The 21,557-nt window shown below is 51.6% G+C and overlaps 1 protein-coding gene across 2 annotated transcripts; it reads right to left on the bottom strand.

Annotated features, from left to right (window-relative positions):
• Window positions 1–1,169: 1,169 nt before the first annotated feature.
• Window positions 1,170–20,908, bottom strand: grk3 (G protein-coupled receptor kinase 3). 2 transcript variants are annotated; one of them, XM_077585795.1, is made up of 22 exons: window positions 19,170–20,908; window positions 14,791–14,867; window positions 10,779–10,852; window positions 10,585–10,686; window positions 10,369–10,443; window positions 10,238–10,299; window positions 10,099–10,150; window positions 9,274–9,365; window positions 9,072–9,171; window positions 8,663–8,741; window positions 8,129–8,259; window positions 7,973–8,067; window positions 7,408–7,515; window positions 7,249–7,315; window positions 6,686–6,786; window positions 6,410–6,476; window positions 6,219–6,314; window positions 5,724–5,886; window positions 3,642–3,778; window positions 3,471–3,512; window positions 2,904–3,017; window positions 1,170–2,681 (listed from the first exon to the last, which is right to left on the bottom strand). In XM_077585795.1, exons 1-22 carry the CDS (start codon window positions 19,280–19,282, stop codon window positions 2,517–2,519), a joined length of 2,112 nt encoding a protein of 703 aa, XP_077441921.1. In that variant the 5' UTR covers window positions 19,283–20,908; the 3' UTR covers window positions 1,170–2,516. The 2 variants fall into 2 exon arrangements, with proteins under 2 accessions (XP_077441921.1, XP_077441922.1); XM_077585796.1 differs by lacking the exon at window positions 3,471–3,512 and having other exon boundaries at window positions 19,170–20,907.
• Between the last annotated feature and the right edge of the window lie 649 nt (window positions 20,909–21,557).

The following is a 21,557-nucleotide window of genomic DNA, read 5'->3' on the forward strand; positions in this document are numbered from 1 at the left end:
ACTTGATGAGCGTCAAATCAGGACTCGTCAGACACATGAAAACTTTGCAACGCGACAACTTGGGCCAGTTTGTCTGGGACTTTGGACTTGGACCCGGTAGCCTTGGGATCTAGCAAATGTTTTCTCAGACCTGATGGGACTCTGACCCAATTTCCTATGAGGAGAGATTGGAGTCCCACAAACATATTTGTGACTTGCCATTTTCACATTGACAAACATATCCGCGATGTTCACGTGTTTGTTAACGTTGTGTCTGCATTCATCACGACAAAGTTGCAAAAGTTCAAATCCTGCTCGCGCGTTTATGGATCGGCGGGCACGCGCATCACGCGGTTTCAAGAGCGGCACACACAGGCCCGTTCCTCCTCCGTCCACGAGGAGGCGCTGTTGCTGCCCTTCTGCATTGAACGGTAACGAGCCGTCTCCCGTTTCTCCTTTCAAATTGGAAATTGAAAAACTTGATCTGACCTGCCATTCATTTATTTTGCACAACAATTGGTTTCACTCGAGCTTGTTTTGAAGACACTTTTTTGTTGTTGTTGCCTCTTAGGCCGCTGCTGATTTAGCGGCGTAGAAGAAGAAAATGTAAGATTAGAAGGTCTTGTCAAGAGGGAAAAGCTGAAGTCAAATAAACACGCAGTCGAGGACCAGATCAAGGCTCGTTTGCGTTTTTCAATTTTAAACTTGGAACAGGAGACGACTCGATCCCTTCAGCAGAGCAACACTGCCTCCTTGTGGACAGAGGAACAAACGTTTGTCTCAAAATGAAATGCGCGTGCGCGACCACCCCACTCGCCAACAGGATCGAACCTCGACAAATGGCAACAACATTGACAAACACGTGAACATCACAAATGTTTGTAGATTTTTTTTGGGAATAATTTGGAGACAAACCCGTCCTCGCCATTACGCAGCCTGCAGGACTCGAGACTCGGACCCGATGACCCGAGAAGCTGGCACTTGAAACTTGGATTGGACGAGCTGGGACTCGACATTTGCAATGAGTCCTGGTACGACTGGTGGAAGGATTTTGAATTTCGAATTTTGCATCATAATCAATGATGTCATCATCATAATCAATGATGTCATCATCATAATCAATGATGTCATCATCATAATCAATGATGTCATCATATGGGCGTGGCCATGAAAAGAACAGAGGCGGCGGCTTTTGTTTTCAAAGTCTTTATGTGCAAGATTGTTCACCACAAACATCAGAAAGAAAAATCACAATAAAATCCCCAAAATGTTCTCATCTTTTTTTTCCTACATGAAATCTTTTAAATAAACCTAAAGCTTTCTTATACACATATATTTCTTTCTTCCTCTCATTGATTTCAAAATGTTGTCGCTGTGCTCTGGAAACGTCCGAACAGCGTGAACAGGAAGTGTCGGGCGGGCCAGATTGGTCACAGTTTAGGTTCCCTCGGACGCCATCTTGTTGGCGCCACGGGACGTGCAAGGCTCCGCCCCCTCCGTTTGGCACATTGAGACTAGCATGTAGCGAGTTAGCACGTGACGCTAAAAAAAGGTGCACCAACGCAAAATGAAAACAAAATAAAAGATACCTCGAGAGGCGACGACCTTTGACAGCGCGCGACCCCCACCGACAAAACAAACAAGCTAGCGACGCAAATCGGGCCAACGAACTCCTCTGCCGCAGGCGGCTTTTGGGCGGGCGGTCGCTCTGGAACATTCGAGACTGACTTTGAATGTTTGCCAACAAGGAACAAGATGTGCTACAACACTGTGGAGCGTCCCTCGCCAAACACAGAGCTTGACAACATTGCCGACAACGTTTTCACCCCAAAAGACTCCACGAGCACAAGCAAACTCTTGCTTGTTTTTAGCATTAGCTAGGATGCTAATGTGGCTAGCGCTGACCACCGCCAGGATAGACCCCGCCTCCTTCCAGAGCTCACTTCCTGTTTCCTGCGCGAGAGGTCCAGAAGGCTTTCCAGATGAGTTGCGCGGCGTGGCCATGGTGACCGATGACTACTTCCTGTGTCAGCCCCGCCCTTTCCTTCCTCACCCCCGTACAGATGTTGATGCAAACACTGAACACAAATATATACATCACCCCCCCGCCCCCCCCCCCCCCCCCCTTCCTGTAGTCATCCTAGCAACAGGCTGCTGCAGCAAGATCTCATTGGCAGTTGGCTGAGCATCAGCCAATCAGAGGTGAGTTTGTTCACTTCCTGCAGCGGAATGTTTAGTCCCGCCCCCTCCACTCAGAGTCCGTGTTGGCACTTGACGCACTTGGGAATGCATGGAGGGAGGGTGAGGCGGGGGTGTGTGTGCGATGCCCCCCCCCCTTGGGGTCCTTGCTTGCATGGGGGAGGGAGGGGGTCAGGTAAAGGTCTTCCGGCGGGGCGGGGGTCTTCATGCAAACTTCTTGACATGCGGCTTACGCTCCACGACTGGCGAGGTCCCATGGCGGGAAAATGAGGATTGCTGGAAAGGTGTGTGTGTGTGTGCGTGTGTGTGTGCGTGCGTGTGTGCGTGTGTGTGCATGATCACAGGCCATTGCTGTTGCGGTGCGCGAGGGGGGGCTTGGAGAGCTCCACCACGCCACCGGTGCGACTCTTGCCGATGACCTTGGGCGCGCGGCGCAGCAACTTGTGCGCTTCGGTGAACGCCTCCGTCAGCTCCTTCTTCCACTGCACCAACTCGGGGTCGCTCTGCGCACGCACGCGCACGGACACGGACACACAAATGCACGCACACACGCACACACGCACACACACACACACACACACACGAGCGTGAGCGTGCACGGACATCATTTTGACAACATTTGTTGTGCAAAAGTCAAAGTGAAAAGTCAGGAGAGGCCAAAGGTTGTAAAGGTTGCGTGCATGTGTGTGCGTGTGCGTGCGTGTGTGTGCGTGCGTGCGCGTTACCTCGCACTGCAGCACAAACTGCTTCCCTCCTTTGATGCGCAGCAGGATGCACTTCTTGTCTTTAATCTGCGTTTCCTCCACCGACACGATTTGCTCCATGGTCAGAAGGTTTTGCTGGGACGGCAAAAGTCACACACGCACGTCATCAGTCAGTCACGTGACGGACGGACGGACACGCAAAGCAGCGGCAAGACTGCAAGCGCAAGGCGGGCTAGCCTAGCAACATGCTAACGCTACAGCCCAGACGGCGTGGTCCGTCCGTGACTTGAGACCCGGGTCTCGCTCAAATCCTGGTCTCGGAGTCCCGCAGGTTTTCCGTGCTTCCCTCCTCCGGCACAGCTGATGATCGGCGGTCGGAGGAGGGAAACGGCGAAAACCTGCGGGACTGTCCAGGCCTGCACGACTTGGACCGCATGGAGGATTTTGTGTGGTGACGGGACTACGGGCTGGCTCGGCCCCGGGGCCCAGTGCGACTTTGCGAGGGTCAAAGGTGGCACGACAGGCAGCAGCAGGGGGAGGCGGGGCAGTAGGCGGAGTCTAAAAGCCTACAACATCGCCACCACTCACCGAGTCTTTGAGCTGCGTCAAGTGTTTGGCCAGCCATGTTTCCTTTTGTGTTCAACACACACGCACACACACACACACAAACATGCAGTGAGAGTGTTTCCACACACGCACACGCGCCGAGACCAACGTGATGATGACAACGTGCGTGCGTGCAGCGTGCCGGCGACTGACCCGTGACTCTCCCTCTCCCCGCCACTCCACCCGGTTGGGGAAGAGGTAAAAGTACCGGCGCTGCCACTGCGTGAGGAAGGGGTTGCCCAACTTGAGCATGTAGCCGTGCATGATGCAATCCTTGCCCAGCGCGTAATCTGAACCACATCGACACAAAAACAAGAACGTCACAAGAAAATCAAGAACGTCACAAGAAAAACATGGCAAGCTAGCATCAGTTGAGTTGTTTTGCTGGCTTACGATCAGCAAAACATTGCGGCGAATTTCTCTTGCCCATCGATGGGTTTTTTCGCGTTAAGCTAACACGTTTCCTTGGAAAAAAGTGATTAACTCTTTTACTGCCACTGACGTTAAAAGACGTCAAGTAAAAACCTACGGAGGAGCGCCAAAGACGTTAAAATACGTCCACCCATTTTTTAAATTTTTGTTTTTTGAAACGGGTAGAGGGAACCCTTCCGCATCTGTGGTGAAAGTTTCCATCAAGTCTGTTGTGCCTAATGACTATTTTTGGCCCCTAGAGGGCAGCGATGACTCTCTTTTGACAAGATCGGGTGAGCGTCAGCAGAAGACGTGAGGCGGGGTTCGAGTGTTGAGGGGACATTGGCTGAAGAAGCCATAATGGCGGCCGCTTGCAAGCAGTTGACGCTCGAGCCGTTTTTTTCAAAGACATCGACCAACGCTAAAGAGCACATTGATGACGACGATGATCATCATCGATGATGATGATGGTGACTCCGAGCTTGACGCCGAAGTTGGAAGCGCTGACGCGGCGGCTATGACGGCGTTATAAAGGTTCACGGGCTAGCGATGCTGACACCGGAAAACACGGAGCACAACACTCAGGTGGACGTTCGATCGGACCACGGAGAGTGCCCCGAGTCCGATGCATATTCATCGGAGGAAGTGTGTACAGTCTGCTACTTGCTTTTTATTTCCCGGAAAAAAAGGCCGTCAAGAAAGTGTAACGTTTGCACGCAAAAGTGAAAGTAAACTGTTGTGCGTGTCCTGGCGTCTCCTTGCACGCAGGAGAGCGTTACAAAAGGAAAAACTGTATTTGAAACATCCACATAATTGGAAGTCGTACCGCAGTTGCACACATTTGTAAATAGTTTGCCAAATTGTTTTGTCAAATTGTTACACTGTTGAATGGAAATAAACGCATTTTGCAACCAAAAAACACTTTTTCATTGTTGGTGAAAGCGTTTTACAGAAGTAAAGCACTATTTCGGTGTTTGTGGCATCATTCATGGACAAAAAGACAAAAAGAGTGCATGAAATAACATCGTTTCACAAAAAGCTCTTTTTCTCCGTTTTTTTGTTTCAAAACAGAATTTCGGTGAAAGTAACCATTTTCTATTGTTGATTACTGAAGAACGGAATAAGGTAGAAACAAACTTTTTTTTTCTGATGAAAGATGAGAGTCCAATCTTTGCTAGTACGTGTCTTCGTCCAAACACAACATTTTCTGTGGACCTTCGAAGATCACTCAAAACGCTTAAATGGGCTGGCAGCGGCGACGTCCCGTTTTTGAAAACGTCTGGCAGTCAAAGAGTTAAGGTTTGCTAAAATGGTTGGAAAAGTTGAGACTTTGCTTATTTTCTGTCAGTGTGTAGCATTTATGCTAATTTGCATGTTGTGTTAGCATTCAGTTAGCTAGTCACTTTGGTCAGGCAAAAGGAAACCATTTGCTTTCATTTCATTTTCTTTTTGGTGCGTGTTCAAAGTAGCAGTTGTGATCCTTTCTGTTAGCATGTCTATGTTAGCATTAAGCTAACAACTCTGGTCAGACAAACTCAAGCGGTTTGGCAGAAATACGCAATGCTGTTGGTTGTTGCATTGATGCTAATGTTTTTTAGCTCATCTATGGGCTTTTGCATGACGTTAGCATCAAGCTAGCGGACTTGAATGAGATGAAATATGATTCGGTTGAACAATTGAAGATCAGAAAACGTCACAAATGGCGACGTCAGCATCCTTTCACATGCCATGACCTCATTGCTAACTTGCGTTAGCTCATCTGTGGAGATTCACACGATCCGTCATCATCAAGCGAGCGGCCATTTTGGGTTTGCGCGTGCTGACCTTCCTCGTGTCCCAGCTGTTTGTTCTTGGCCCTCTTGCGGGCCTCGTTTTTGTCCGTGTCCGAGTTGACGGCGTCGTAGACCGTCTCGGCCACTTCCTGCTGCCAACGCTCGGAAATCACCAGCGGGAAGTTCTTGTACAGCTCCTGGTCGCTGTCTAGGAGCTGACACACGCACGCACGCACACGCGTTTTACTTTGAGATCTTGCTCGTTTCATTGTGTTCATTTGAATACGATCGTTTATAGACGGACGGACGGACGGACAGACAGACAGACAGACAGACAGACAGACAGACAGACAGACAGACAGACAGACAGACAGACAGACAGACAGACAGACAGACAGACAGACGTCTATGTTGTGGAAATCCCAGTTAAAGGCAAAAGCAAACACACCACATTTGGGTTTTTAAAGAGAAAATGTCGTTTTTAGTCTGTTATTGCTTTGATACAAGAAATTTCAAACGTGCGTGTGTGTGCGTGTATCCTGTTGACCTTGATGCCCTTGGTGTCCTCCTCGTCAAAGGAGCCGATGTCGAAGGCGTCGGCGGCGTTGACTTCCCCTCTGGGCGGGATGAGCGGTGGCGAGTACTGCACACACGCACGCACGCACGCACACACATTTGACTGGAGCGAGCGGCCGACAAACCAAACAATGCGGAGCGAGCGAGCGATCGGCCTCGTACCTTCTGCAGGTAGACCTGTTGCCAGTCCATGCCCTTGAAGAAGGGATGCCCCTTGACCTCCGTGGCTCTGAGCGACAAGTCATACAAACGTGCGGTTAGTCCCGCCGCGGCCAGCAGGGGGCGTCGTCATCACACGTTCAATCATTTTTTTCTTCTTTTTTTTTTAAATGTCCGCTGAGAGAAAGCTTGGTTGATCTTAAGCCCGAAAACGGCGCAGTCACATGACTTCAAGCATGTGCGTGTGCGTGCGCATGTGCGTGCGTGCGTGCGCGTTACCCTCGCCCCTGGCAGCCCAGCCTCTTGGAGACGTCGCGCTGCAGGAGACCTTCCAGAAGTTCTTTGAGTTCCGCCGTGAACGAGTCGGGGAGCTCCACGTTCTGACGGACAAGATGGAAAGGAGACAAAAGAATACAAGAAGATGAAGGCGGGACAAAAAGACAAAGACGTGCGACTTGCGTGACGACGAGCTTCAGCGACACGCCAGCGAGCGTCACCAGCCGGCTATTTTCGTTTCATCTCCAAACGGGAGGATTAGCCGACGCGCGCCAAAGCCGTTAGTGGGTCAAAGCGTTTGGTCCGATTTGGTTTGTCACCACAGATCTTCCCGGTTGTCGTTTTGCGGAAAGACGGGCGCCAAAAAAGACAAACGCTTGCTCCCCCCACCCTCAAAAAAAAAAGAGGCGGACTGGCGTGAAGTTCAACAAAGTCCTTCATTTCTCTGAATGCAAAAATCAATTGTTCAAATGTGATCAAATAAAGAAAATGTGAAATGAGGCGGCAAAAAAGATTTGGACAATTTCAAGTTTGTCCAAATGATTGTGAAAGACTTTTGGTCTTACCATCGTCAGCGTCATCCTGTCAATCTCGTGTTTGTCTTTTGTCTTGTGCTGCCGAAACGGGCTGTGCCTGAAAGAAGACACGCAAACATAAACACGCCTCCAAAATGAATACAATCAGGTCAGAGGTCAGAGGTGACGTCCAAGCGTTTGTCCGCTTACCCTCGAAGCAGCTTGAAGAGCATGCAGCCCAGCGAGAACCAGTCGGCGCTGCTGTCGTACGCCGTCCCCTTCTGCAGGACTTCGGGAGCCATGTAGCCGTGGGTGCCCCTGAAACACGCACGCGTTACGCACGCGTTACGCACGCGTTACGCACGCCAATCATCCACCTCAACGCGCACAAACACTTTTGAGGTCAAGGCTGACAGAAACTGTCTGGCTGGCCACATTTTGTCGGCTGTTGCTGATATCAGGTGGACAATGGCGCGTTCCAGTGCGCCCTCCAGTGGACGCACGTTGCAAGTACATGACCTTGACTGAAAATCGGCATGCAGTTGTTTGTTGACGTTTGACGTTGGCTGTCGCCTTCGGCTGCACGCTTGTGGATGCTCAACTTACCCGCGCGCGCGCACCAACCAGGAGACAAACTCTCCACCACCTGAGACTCGGCTGGACGCGCTTGCGTGGCGTTCAAGCGCACCCGGCCGCCAAAAGCCAGCTCTGGTCCCGGCCCACCTTCTGACATGTGAACGGACACGCACGCACGCCGGCACGGGGTCCCACTTACACGCTGGCGTGCGGTTTCTTCTTGGAGAAGTCGCAGGCCAGGCCCAGGTCGGAGATGCGAACGTGTCCATGCTCGTCCAGCAGGATGTTGGCGGGCTGCGGGAAGGAGGCGGAGTCAACACGGTCGGCGTAGAGCGCCGGCATGGGCGTGGCCTACCTTGAGGTCCCGGTAGACCACGAAGCGGTTGTGCATGTGCTCCAGGCCCAGGATGATCTCGGCGGCGTAGAAGCGCATTTCCTTCTCGCTGAACACGCCGTGCTGCGACAGGTGGTAGTGCAGGTCGCCGCCTGCGCGCACGTTTTCGATTCATGGCATCGTGATGCTTGATGACATCGTTGCGTCCCTACTGTATATGCTGTAATGCTAGCCCCGTCTTTTTTTAAATTCCAAAAAGTTCTTTTTCCTTCATACAGAGCATTTTATGTCATAATATGAACATTACATCCAATAATGACGTTGATTTGCAATCAATTATTTGGATCTTTGAGGTCTGCGGCAGTCAAGCACGTCAAGAAACCCTCATTGCTTTAGTAACTTTTTTTATTATTATTACTAGCCTAGTATTTTTCATGTTCACATTTCCGATCTTAATGCACGGGCGAAAACTGTTTTCCGAAAGAACAAGCCGGTTTTGCTCCAAAATGAAGCGCAGAGCTGTCAATCAACTCTTGTCAATAAAGTTGTGCTTACCATTCATGAGGTCCAGAATGAAGCAGAGCTTGTCCGGCGTGTGGAAGGCGTACGTCATGCACACGATGAACGGGCAGTCCTGCCGAGATGCCGCAGGTTAGCATCAGGCGCCCGAGTCCCGCTAAGGCTAAGGCTGAGGCTGAGGCTGAGGCTGAGGCTGAGGCTGAGGCTGAGGCTGAGGCTGAGGCTGAGGCTAAGGCTAAGGCTAAGGCTAAGGCTGAGGCTGAGGCTGAGGCTAAGGCTAAGGCTAAGGCGGAGGTTGAGGCTGAGGCTAAGGCTAAGGCTAAGGCGGAGGTTGAGGCTAAGGCTGAGGCTAAGGCTAAGGCTGAGGCTAAGGCTAAGGCTAAGGCTAAGGCTAAGGCTAAGGCTGAGGCTGAGGCTAAGGCTAAGGCTACGGCGGCTCACCTACCCCGGTACTGACGAGCGACAGCATGATGCGCTCGTTGAGCGCCAGCGTCTCGCCTTGCTTCATCTTGATGCGCTTCTTGTCCAGACACTTCATGGCGTACCTGAAAACACGCACAAACGTACCACGACAGGAAACGCAAACGCATTTGATTGGCAGGCCAAGACATTTCCTTCATTTGACACGCGCGCGCGCGCGCGCTCACATCTTTCCCGTGTCGGCCTTCCTGCAGCCGTAAACTTCGCCGAAGCCGCCGCGGCCGATGATGCGGTGGACGCTGAAGTCGTTCATGGTCAGCTGCACACAAAACACACAACGCGCTCGCTCGCTTCCGACTTGACTTTCACATTAAATCGCCTTTTGCTTTCAAACCAACAAGGCTTTTACTTTGAAAGGCACGGGCACTGATTTCTTCATTTTTGGATTGGAATCAAATAGTTGAAAAATTCATGAGCTTGAATTTATATTGACATTTATTGCCTCCATTATTTTGAAATTCAAAGCATCGACGTTTCCATGGCACAAAGACTTTTATTGTGAAAGGGCCCAGACGTTTGGCTTTTTTTCTTTCAAATGAAAAGCTTAAAGGCCAGAACAGCTGACAAGTTGTGAGACATTGTGATTTCCTGGGATGATTTGAAAATGGGAATTTGCGTTTCCTAACGGCGAGCGTCGTCGTCAAGCTGATTGAAGGCAAACATTTTCAAAACAGGCTCTTATTGTGACATTTTCTTTCCAATTCCAAGCAGCGTTTTTTGCATTGTGAAAGGTCAGCAGGAAGTCGACTTGTCACGTTTGCGCTGCTTCCACCAGCGTCTGATGGCAAAAACATTTTGTGTGAAAGTTTGATGCTCGAGTTTCTCCAGCAAACTTCCTCTCGAGTGTCTTCGAGGACAACATTTTCACGGTGGCTTTCAGGCTGTGTATCAACATGACCTTTGCCCTTTCCCATCAAAGCGGCCTTTTGTGAAGGTTCCAGCAGCAAGCTCAGACCCTTTCAAAGTAAAAGCCTGCATCATGCAGGACTCACGTGTATGTTAAGCTCCACGTTCTTCCACTGGCAAAATCTGGTGAACTTGTCGCTGCGTATGAGAGAAGGAGGGGGCGGGGTCAGCGAGGCTGCGGCAAGGTCGCGGCAAGGTCGCGGCAAGTGGCGGGCGCCGTCTCACCTCTCGATGAACTTGAGGAAGATGTTCCCGCGCAGGCTGTCGCAGATCTCCACGATGTAGGGCTGTCGGGACACGCGGGGCGTTAGCGTCAAGCGCGGCAGACGTTGCCAGTCTGCTGGCGAGCGGCCTACCTGGAACAAGGTGGGCGGGACCAGCTTCTTGGCCAGGTGACTCTGGACGTGGTCCACGGCTTTTTTGGAGAAGGGCTGACGGGGAGACCACAGCGAGCGTCGTCACAAACACAAACAACCACAACAACCGACCTGGACCAGGCCGAGGACCCGAGAACCAGGCTATGGTCCGAGACCGGGACCGGGACCCATTTACGACTCGGGCCGTGTCCTCACATGCGAACACGACAGCAGTTCCTTCATGATGTAGCCGTCGTAGATCTGCCGACTGCGACTGAGACGTTCCTCCTCAGAGTCCAACTTCTCGTAGTCTTTGATCTGCCGAGAAAAAAGAGCAGACAGCGAGTCGGTCAGGCGGCGGCGGCGGCGGCGGCGGCTCCTTTACTGCCTCCACAGTGCGAGCGACTCACTTCCTCGTAGAACTTGAGCTGCGGCACCGCCTCGTCGATCTCGTTCATGCAAAAGTCCTTGAAGAGCAGGAAGCCTGTCCACGGGTCACATGACATCGTCAGCGCACGCACACACGCACGCACCTCCTGCGATTGGCAGCTGGCACAAGCCATTAAGACACGCCCACAATTACACCGCCAGACATGCAGGGAAGCACGCGCACACACAAACAACACACACAAAGAGACGTACACACTAAAAAAACATACATTAAAGACGCACACATTTTGATGGGCAAAATAAGCGGCGACACGAAAAGCCCGATTGGTCCTGCTTGATGTTGTTGCACGCACGCACGTTGACAGGAGATGATCAGAGCAAAGGGGGCGGGGCTAATCAAAAGATCCCACATTAGTGACTGAGACAGATGTGCAAGAAGATGTGCAAGTGTGCAAGAGGAAGCGCGAGTCGCGTGAGCGCACGGAAGGCCGCTTCGTCCTCACGCGGGCCGCGGGGGTGCTGGAGCCTATCCCAGCTGGCTTTGGGCAGCTCCGACATCAAATACTAACAACAAGTTTGCAGGCTCGTCGGCAAGTCTTCAAACGTTCAATTGCAAGTGCGATCTTTTTCCAAACAAAGTCAACTTTTCAAAATAAAGGCAAGGAAAAAGAGAAGGCGACGTCCGCTCAGCAGCTTCTCGTACCATAAAGACAACGTTTGCAGAGTTTGAAGCGAATTGGCTGTCAAATCAATAAAAAAAAAACACAACACTGCAATATCGGTCAAAAAGCTCATCGCCGATAATCGATGTGTGATTTTGGGCGACGGCTTTTCATCGGCCGTCTCGTGCACATTTTCGGATCCGACGTTTTCAAACGTTTCTTGTGCCACTCGTGATCTCGCCCCCTTTTTTTTTTTTCTTTTTTACATGGCGAATCGGACTTGTTATGAATTGTTAAACGTGCATGCGGCTGGGCGTCGCCGAAGGCCACGCGGCGCTGGAGGCGTGGCCTGCTGCGCGCGCAGGTGCATTGTGGGAAATGGAAAAGGCGTAGGGCCACATTTGCCGCCTTCTCGCTTTGTTGCTTTATTTCTCTTTTCATCAATTTCATTTCCCCCCCGTCGACCGGCTAACACGGACGCGCGCACCTTCTTCTGCTGCCGTCGCCGTGGCAACCGCAGTTGCCTGGCAACACACAACTCTCCATCATCCATCCCGCAAGTCTGACAGATGGAGAGGGAGGACGCCGAGGCAGACTGAGAACGACAACAAGAAGCACAACATTTTTTTTGCTCTTCATCTGGAAAAGAACGCAAAACAAAAAGATGCGTTTGCTGCGACGTGAACAAAAAAAGCAAACTCGGCCACACACAAAAAGTCTGCTTAGCTTGATGCTAACAAACCATGCAAAACACCATCCGCAGGTTGCCTTCGTTAGCGTGGCACATTTTCAACAGCGACCGACCGGCGCTCAAGACACAAATTCATTCCTTCCTCTTAAAAATATCAACATTTGGAGAGCAAACACCGGCAATGTCACGTTAGCGTTTGCTTTTTTCTCCCTGCATTCATTTAAGCGGAATGTTGAGGATTGAAATGCGCGTTAATTGAGGGAAGCGGTTGTCACATTTCTTCTTTTTTTTTAGGTCGCCTAAAAATGTCCAGTTGAGTTCAAAAGGATTTTCTGTCTGTTCAATGCGAGCTCGCACCTCGTTTTCCAGTCATCCTTTGTGTATAAAGAATAAAAGTGCAAATATTTTATTCCCTGATTTATTTATCAGCATCATAATAATAATAATGCATGGGATATAAATAGCGCTTTTCTAGACACTTTGCAACCAACGGCGTTGATCCACCATTCGTGATTCGTGCACTCGCACATCGCATGGCATTGCGGTGGCGCTCGGTCAGCCGGAAGGAAGCGCGGCTGCCAGTGTGCGCCTACGGACCCTCCCGCCACCACCACCAAACATTCGCACCTTCTTCTACACACAGCAGTGTGAGTAGCACTGAAGGGAAAGCGCGTGACGTGCCTTGCCCAAGGACACGACAACACACGCCTCGGGGATCCATCGGCCGACCTTTCTGCTCACTGAACGAGCGTCTCGACACCCGGAGCCACGGCCGCGCAGCACCCGCCATTACGGTGATCACGTGACGGTGCCGACGTGTCCGCTGCCGCCTTCCTTCGTTTCGATGTCAGAAAAATGCGCTCTTCTCTCCCAAATACGATCAAAGCAATCGTCAGCGACACGTCTGCTTTCGTGTCATTCGGTGGGAGTGGGATGGGGGGAGGGGCATGGGGGGGGGGGGGGCGTGGCCTCTCCTCACGTGGGCCACAGCATGCCTGGCACACAACACGGAGAAGAGGAAACGTCCGTCGCATGTTCAGCAACTTGCCAAAGAAGGCGGGAAGTTGGAAACATGTCAAACCTGCAGGACTCGGGTTCTTGAGGACCAGAATTGGCGAACGCTGTCCTACACTTTCATCTGGACTTCGGGCTGGACACAAATCTGCTTTTCAACAAGCGCTTGCGTCATTGCTGGTCATCGGCAGCCATGTTATTTGCCGAGACGTCACGTGACCAAACATGGCCGCCCGCTACTGTAACTTCTTGCAAAAAGACTCAGAAAAAGTCTTTTCCAATCATAGTCATCAGAAATGGAGCATTTTTGTTGTTGAAATGAAGAACTGCTTGGTTCCTCTCGAACCCGGAACAGGAGAGGACTCGTGCCGGATTGATTGACTGTTTTATTGAAAAGAAAGAAATGATGTCATGATGTTTTGTTTGTCTTCAATGTTGTTCACCGTAACAACAATTGCCCAACGGGGACACAAAAGCATTTCAAGGAGAACTTCGTGTTCCTTGAAGGCCGTCATGATTGGTCGCGACCGCATTCAACTCGTTGTTGGAGCCGATTCGAACCACTTTTCACAAGTCGGTGACTTCTTACGTTATGGAGACAAATTGAAAAAGCGAGCGAGGGACCAGCTGGATTTATTTGCCTCGTCTCCCGTCGTCTGTAAACTTGACTAAAGAATCCTTTGTGGGTTCGAAGCGCACGTTTGAGAAAACGGCTTTGGGCGACTGCGTTTGAATTTGAAGGTTTGATTTGGGCTCAAATGCTGGACGAGAAGCCGGCGGAGTCGGAGGCGTGCGTTCAAGTAGAAGTCGAAGTAGCGACGAAGAAGAAGAAAATAAAGACGACGAAGACTAAGGACGCCAAGTAAGGCTGCTTCCTTCCTGCCTGCCTCCCACCCGAGCGCCCGCCCGCCCGGCCAGCTGTTGTCCCCGGGCCCGCTTCCTGTGGCGGCTTGCGTTGCGGCTTCCTGCCAGCTAACGTTAGCAGCCGCCACCTCAAGAAGCCACGTGTGGCGTCCGCCGGCGTTCTCTTTTTTTTTCCTTCTCGTCCAGCACCCTCGGCGAGACCGACGTCACGATTTCAATTCTTGACACTCGCCGTCTTCCGAAAGTCACCTTGACGCCATTTTTTTGCCGACATTGTGACTTGACCGGAGACTTTTTTGCAGATGATTCTGATCCCACGCAGGAAAAAAACAAAACAAGGAATCAGCTGATTATTTGAAGGAAAAAAAAAAAATAGAACGCTTACAACAACAAAGACATCAACTAGCAACGCAACATTTGACGCTTTGACAACCCAAAACTCGACAATTTTCAAAGCAGCAAAAAGATGACCTTCAACCTTCAGACTTGCCGCAACAACTTTGGACGTCATTTGGGGACACGCGGCGGCGGACGGAGGAGCGGCCAAAAGTCAGCCCGGCTGCGCTAAGCCTTCACATTTGCGACATCGACAAACGATTCCGCTTCTCCCAGATTGCGTCGCTTGCTCGACGTGAAAGAACGAAAATCTGCCGCTCAACAAGATGCGCCGTCACCACATTGGGCCATTTTCCACTTTTGTTGTTGTTTTTAGCCAAGCTAATTTGCAATGCACCCGAGGCACCTGCCAGGCCAAGTGCCATCTTGTGGCGGCCATTTTGCAAGCGGCAAAGGAGTACTCACCGATCTTCTGGTTGAAGATCTTGTCGAAGGCCAACTCCTCGCGCTCCTCCAGATATTTCTGCATGACGCTGCGGATGCTGCGGACGCAAAGCAGAGACGAGCCTCAGTCATCATCGCCATGACGACCGCGAGGATCGGGCGTTAACGAGGAGGAATCCATCAGCGTGTTAGCGCCTGGCGGGAAGACGGCGGCCGCTCTGACCGGCTCCCTCGGACTTCCAAGCAGCCGACGAAGCAGCGCGGCGTCCGCAAGCAAAATTGTCTTCAAAAAACGCCGCAGTCATGCGCGTTCCTTTCGCTTTTCATTCCATGGCCAGTGAATTAAGTACGCAATTCATTCGTCACGGAAAAGCACCATCAATTTGGTTCCAAAACTTGACCGGACGACTTTTTGCATTCAAAAGAGTTATCAGAGCAAACGGAACAACCGACAACAGTTGGCTTTCCAACCACACGTTTTTATTCAAGAAACGCAAAAATCACAGTCAACGCAAACGCCAGAAATTGGAAAAAGGACGCAAATTCCAAACAGTGGTTGGAAAAATACAAAAATGGTTGCAGTTGACATCACAAGTTCACAAATGAGTCACAATTTGGAAATGTTCACATCCAAAAACTTTGGTTGGCATTTTTGCAAACGATTGAGCAATGTTAAGTGTTGCTTGTCTTTCAGCAAGTTGCCGGCTCAACAAACTTTTTGGAGGCGAGCACAATTGGCGCTAAGCCGCCGCCATATTGGCCAATTTGATGATTGGACGTCTTGCTGGCTGACAAAGCAAAAAGCAAAAAGCAAAAAGCAAAAAGCAAAAAGCAAAAAGCAAAAAGCAAAAAGCAAAAAGCAAAAAGCGCAAGCCAGGACGGCAGGACGGCAGGACGGAGACGGCAGGACGGCAGGACGGAGGCGCGCGCGTGTCGGAGACGGACGGACAAGACGCAAACTTGACTTGCATTCTGTCTTGCTTGAAGGGACTTTTTCTTAAGACTGGCAGACGGACGATTGCTTTTCACATCTGCCATCACGTACAGAAAGTTGAGCTGTCAACGGTCAATCGCGTTGCTATGGTAGCCGTCGTGTGCAGTCGTCGTTCTTTCATTGCAAAAGTTCCCGCCGGGAGCGAAGAGTTGAAGCAGCACAAAAACGGGCAAAAACACAAACAAGCTGAGGACGGACAAATCTTGTAAACAAGCAAACGAGACGATTGATTGTTCAGAGCGCTTTCTCTGCAACTGCCTCAGCCCCCCCCCCCCGGCAAACTTCCTCTTTAGATTGTCGTCACGGCAACGGCCTTTGATTGACAGGCAGGCCGGCGGTCACGTGACGGCCGCCTTTCTTCCTCTTTTAGTGTGCAGTCATGGCGTGCGTGCAAAGTGGAAAGGAAGTGGCTTGGCCGGCAAGATGGCGGCTTCCCCTAAAGATGTTTAGCGTCGACAAACAGACGCCGAGCGCCGACGGCCCCGAGCCGGAGCGCTGACGGCCCCGAGCCAAAGCGGTACCTGCCGCTCGCTCTGCAAACGTTCAATATTGACACGTGGGCTGACTCAACAACACGTCAAGTTTTGTCGCCAACGCTTTCGTCAAGCACAACAAACACTCGCTAAACTTTACACAATTCTCTTCATGACGGCACGTCAACATCATCCTTTCACAAAAGCACGATTAGCTTGAATCTGCCAATTTCGGGCTGAAGAAATCAGAAAATATTTCAAATGGTGAGAATTTCATGTCCACTCATTCAAGACGTCTTTTGCGTCATGAGATCGGCACGGATGACAGAATTGATATTACTCGATTGTTTGGACTTTTGTGTGCTTGATCTTTTTTGTTAACAGACGCTGATGGTCCACTTTTTGAAGATTGGTTTTGTTGTCAATTTTTCCTGAAAGAAATAAGTTTAATATCGCATTATGATAGCATTAGCATGTTAGCAGTTGAAAAATGAACAAGCGCAATACTGTCGTTTCTTGCACTATTTTCTGGGCCAGTTTATCATCCGGCAAAATGTGTTTTGTGACGTCCATGTGCGGCTTCGCTAACGAGACTTGTGTGTTGTCTTCCTTACACTTATTGTTGCCCAATTTGGTCTTATTATCATCATCATTTCCCCCCCCCAAAAAAGAAGAAAAAAAAAAGACATTGTGTCCGTCCGCTCAGTTGCGCTGAAGCAACTGCTGACCATTTGACAAAAGGACTTAATTGGATGCTGAGGAATAACCCACGGGCGGAAATGGAAACTGCGTGCGTGCGTGCGTGCGTGCGTGCGTGCGTGCGTGCGTGCGTGCGTGCGTGCGTGCGAGCGAGATGGTGAATGCGGTGCCAATTGCACTTATTTGCGAAGACGGACGGTGCAACTCCACCTGCCGTTGGTGGTGCAAGGAAAGAAAAGAAAAGTTTGGGGCTTGACGTGACGCTGCAGCCGGCAAAAGCGGACATTTGCGGCATTTGCATCAATCAATCGGTGTCCTTGCCCGGACCCCGTCGGACCGCAAACGTGGACTCCGCCAGCAGCCAGCCGAGTTCCCGCGGCTCTTCATAAGCGTCAGCTGCTTCGGCAGCATGTCGCGCACGCACGCACGCCCTCAATTCCCTCCTGTCCTAGTGACGAGCACTAGAAGAGTTCACGAGTTTTGCGTTCCGTGCAAATAAACGCAAGCATGCGTTCAGAAGAAGCAACAAACGAACATCTTCATTGCCGGATTCGTTCTTTTTCTTGATACGGAGTTTTGGCGGCAAATGCAGTTTTTTTCTACCACATGCAAAGGTTTCCGGGAATATGAGAACGCAACTCCTCCCACTTTTTGCTCGTCATGGAAAAGCAAGCGATTGCTGGGGCCGAACAAGTTTAGGACAAAAACGGAATGTCAACGAGTGCGATATTGTCAAAGTTCAAATAAATGTGACTTCCTTTCTCTCGCGCTTTGCCGCCTTGCAAGGCCCTCCGAAGCGATTTGCATTCCACGACTGATGACATGAGGAGCAACGCAACGTCACGTCACTATCTTGCTCAAGGGTACTTCCTCGTGGTCACAATGGCATGGCATTGAACCCACAAGCTCTGGCTTGGGAGACCACCGCTCTACCACCGAGCCCCACCAAGTCAAGTCCCATTTTCAAACTTTCCTGCCCTCCAATTTCCTCCAATCACGCAAGCGACACCAAAGCGTCCAATGAGTCATCAAGTTGTCGCACCACAACTTCCTTTCTAATTGGACTCGTTTGGTTTTTCGGGTCGGCGTCGGAAATGAGCGGCAAACTCTCTCCAATTGCTTGAAGCAGTGTCGGCACAGTGGCCGCGCCGAGGTTAATCCCGGCGAGCACGGGGCGAGGTCAATTAGCGCAATCCGAGCGGCTAATCCCCGTGACGTGTTTAGGTAAACGCGCCGGCGACCTGTCGCACATCAAACCTTGGCGCCGCGCCCGACGACGATGTCCGATCGAAGCCTTTTCCTGCAACGCTTCCAAAGCACGGCGATGACGAGACACATTTTGGCGCCAAGAAGCTTTCGAGGCCTTTCTGGCTTTTTCACGTCGCCAAATCCCCAAAAGACCGACGCTCCTTCTCACCACATTCCATCAACATGATCGCAACGGTCAGGGCTGTCCCACGTCACGCTTTTTCACACCCAAACCAGTACGAGGAGCAACTCAAGTCCTCAAAGACGGCAATAAAACATTTTGCACTCAAATTGCATCAAATGTTGCACAATTCTCGAGTTCAAACTTGCTGTTAGCAAAACGGCCACAAGGTTCGACCCGAACGATTCATTGCATTTGCAATATCATGGCAATGTGCGATGACATCATCGCACAAGCTGCGAGTCCAATGAAAATGTTGAAGCGCAGAGCGGAGCAAATGTCTTCTTTTGAACAAAGCCAAAAGATCCTCAAGATCGTCAATCGGTCGGCTTTCATCAAAGCGCCGCCAAGACGCCGCCTACAACCGTTCCTGGAGGGTGGCACACATTTGGGCAACTCCAAGTTCAACGATGCCTCTGAACAACTTCCACATGATCCCAGTTTTTGTCAATACGATTAAAATCACTACTTTTTTTTTTTTAACTTGTCTGCGCGTTCCCGTCTTTGGCAGGCAACCGTGCATGCGGCACTGCAGTGTTTGTTTGTGAGTTTGTGCAGTGCACGTGTTTATTTATGGGCATGAAACGTGGCAAAACAATAAAACCAGATAAATGGCACACCTTTCACGTGTTGTTGTCCTCGTGTGTCTGTATTTGCGTGTGCGCGCGCACACATGCTTATTTGGTGTGTGCAACATCGATTTTGCAGCGAGACCGTGAATATATGTAAATGACCTTGCCACATAGGCCACGTGCGTGGACGTGCGTGGACGTGCTCGTGCTTGCGCGCGTGCGCGCGAGCGTACCTGGGCTCGGGCAGGATGATCTTCTTGCTGGCCCTGGCGGCGGGGGTCGACTTGCTCTTCTCCATCGCCATCAAGTAGCTGACGTCGGCCAGGACGGCCTCCAGGTCCGCCATCTTCACGCTCGTTGGCTCGCTCGCTCGGCAGTCGTTCACAAACGCGGGGCTCCTCCGACGCAAGATGGGACCCGCATCGGGGTGGGGGGCGGCTGCTGGGGGGTTCCTGCCAATGTCCGCGGCCGCCTCACAGTGTCATGCTGCTGGCTGTCTTCAATCTTCCGTTCAATCGGCGATCTCGTAATCCCATTAAGAGCCCTGAGGGATGCCCCCCCCGCCCCCTCCCACCCCCGGCCCGATGCTGCGTGTGCGTGTCCCCCCCAATCCCCGAAGACAACGTCCACGCCGGCCGTTTGGGAAGACGAGGGCGGCTGGTGGGGGGCTTTCACACGGCGCGAGAAGCTGAACAGATCCTCCAGCTGACGCTCCTTACGCCTTTAAAAAATAAAATAAAAAAAAAGGTATCGTCGCAAAGCAAACGTCTCCCAGCAGCGAGCAAACACAAGCGAGTGATCCTCGTTTGCATTCCACAAACACGCGCACAGAGTTCTGCCCGCCTTCCTGCTAGCCAAACACTTCGCCTCCTCGGCCGCGAAATAAGCCCCCGTTAACCGGGAGACGGAAGACCGCCTGCCGCCGCCTCGGTCTCTTGACCAGCTCGCAGATGCTAAATGCTAATTAGAACTCGGCTAGCCACAATGCCAGATGCTAACGACGGTGACGTTCGCTTAGCATTCAGCTAACCAGGAAGCTAAGTGCTAACGACGGCGCTGTTCTCTTAGCATTCAGTTAGCCATGATGCTAAACGCTAACGCGCCGTTGCCTCGACGGCGACGCAGGGCTCCAATTTTTTGTCAATAAAGTTTCTCCCCCTCGGAGCTAACGTGCTAAGCTCGCGGGCTAGCCGGTGGCAGCCTGACGTGTGCCTCCCTCGGGGGGAAGTCGGGCGTCTTCCCTCCCCCGAAAAACACGTCGACCCACAGGCGTCCGTTAACGTGGCCCGACCGCTTCCATGTCGGCTTGCGGACCTTCAGCGGTGGCCAGCGCGGGGAGGCTGGAGGATCTGGGAAGGCGGGAGGGGGGGCGGTCGCCCGGCTGTACAGCGGCACTTTGCTCGCTCAACTTGTCCTCCGCGACGCAAATGGCGGATGCGACAAAAAGAGCAAAGAGCGGCGGATGGGGGTGGCGGTGGTGTGGGGGGCGCCGCGCAGGCCACCGGGGAGACCGCTGGGGCCGCGGCTGAAAGCGTCCCGGGCCCGGCACACGGAAGAGGGCTGGGGCTTCGTGCTCCGCCAGCTCCCCGCGCCTGTTCCGAGCGGACTTTCCGAGCCGGGGGCTCCTCCGGCAGGGTCGGTTGGGTTCCGTCCGCGGGGCTCACGAAGCAGGCGCTGGTGTCGGTCGGGTTCCGGGAGCGGACGTGTCGCGGCGTGCGGTGGCAACGGCTGCTGTCGCCCGCGTTTCTGTCGATTTCCGCTCGATATCGCGGCGGTGGCGGCTGCTTCGGCTGCTTCGGCTGCTTCTGCCTGCTGGCTCCACTTCCTCCCACTGCGGCGGGATCGAGAGGCCCACAAAACCCGGAGCGGCTCGCCAAATGGAGCCGGAGTCCGGCCCGGTCCGTCTCGGTTCGGCTAGGCTGAAAACACTTGAGTGTAAATAAATGGAAGGCATCAGACACACACGAGGTGAACTTCAAACACTTTAATGACGAACAATTGCCACATACTCATGATGACGTCATGCTGGAGCGCGTCTTTGCCTTCTCAGTTCAAAGTTGACTCAAAGTCAATATGGGAAGTTAAATATTAGTCTCGATTGTCAGTACAGCGAAAAGAAACAAAGCAAACGCGCAGGACAGCGGAACCAGTTTTCAGGCCCTCGTGGCTCATTTTTTGAATATCATTTTTGTGTCTTCAATACATCAAGTGGAGGCAAACAAGCGACTTTATGGCAATTGTGTTTGTTTTCATAAATGAGCCGTCGAAAGATGGAAATACAAACTCATTGAAAAGACACTTTCACACATGAAAAAACTATTGGAATGTCACAAATTGTATGACATATGGCAAAAGTATTTTGTGACCATCAACGGTGACAAATTCTTTTAGACCATCGCGATTTCTCACATTCGCTAAATATTGGATTCATTCACAATTGATTCCATCCAAACAGGTAAGTATTTGTGTGACGTGGCGGCCGTGGCTCCGGGTGTCGAGCCGCTCGTCCAGTAAGCAGGTGGGCCGTTGGATCCCCGAGTCCTGCGTCGTCCTGTCCTTGGGCAAGGCACGTCACACACACATTGCCTCCAATGCTGGCGTATGGAAGGTGCCAATGTTTG

This window comes from Vanacampus margaritifer, chromosome 14, assembly GCF_051991255.1.
Source record: "Vanacampus margaritifer isolate UIUO_Vmar chromosome 14, RoL_Vmar_1.0, whole genome shotgun sequence".
NCBI classification, from domain to species: Eukaryota; Metazoa; Chordata; class Actinopteri; order Syngnathiformes; family Syngnathidae; genus Vanacampus; species Vanacampus margaritifer.

Bases quoted from the DNA above. Each gene is read 5' to 3' on its own strand.
- grk3 (XM_077585795.1), bottom strand. From the start codon at position 19,282: ATGGCGGACCTGGAGGCCGTCCTGGCCGACGTCAGCTACTTGATGGCG. The intron at 8,742-9,071 runs GTAGGTGAGCCG...GCATCTCGGCAG, and splicing joins TGTCGCTCGTCAGTACCGGG to GACTGCCCGTTCATCGTGTG. The intron at 6,477-6,685 runs GTAACGCGCACG...CTTGTCGCTCAG, and splicing joins CTGGGCTGCCAGGGGCGAGG to AGCCACGGAGGTCAAGGGGC.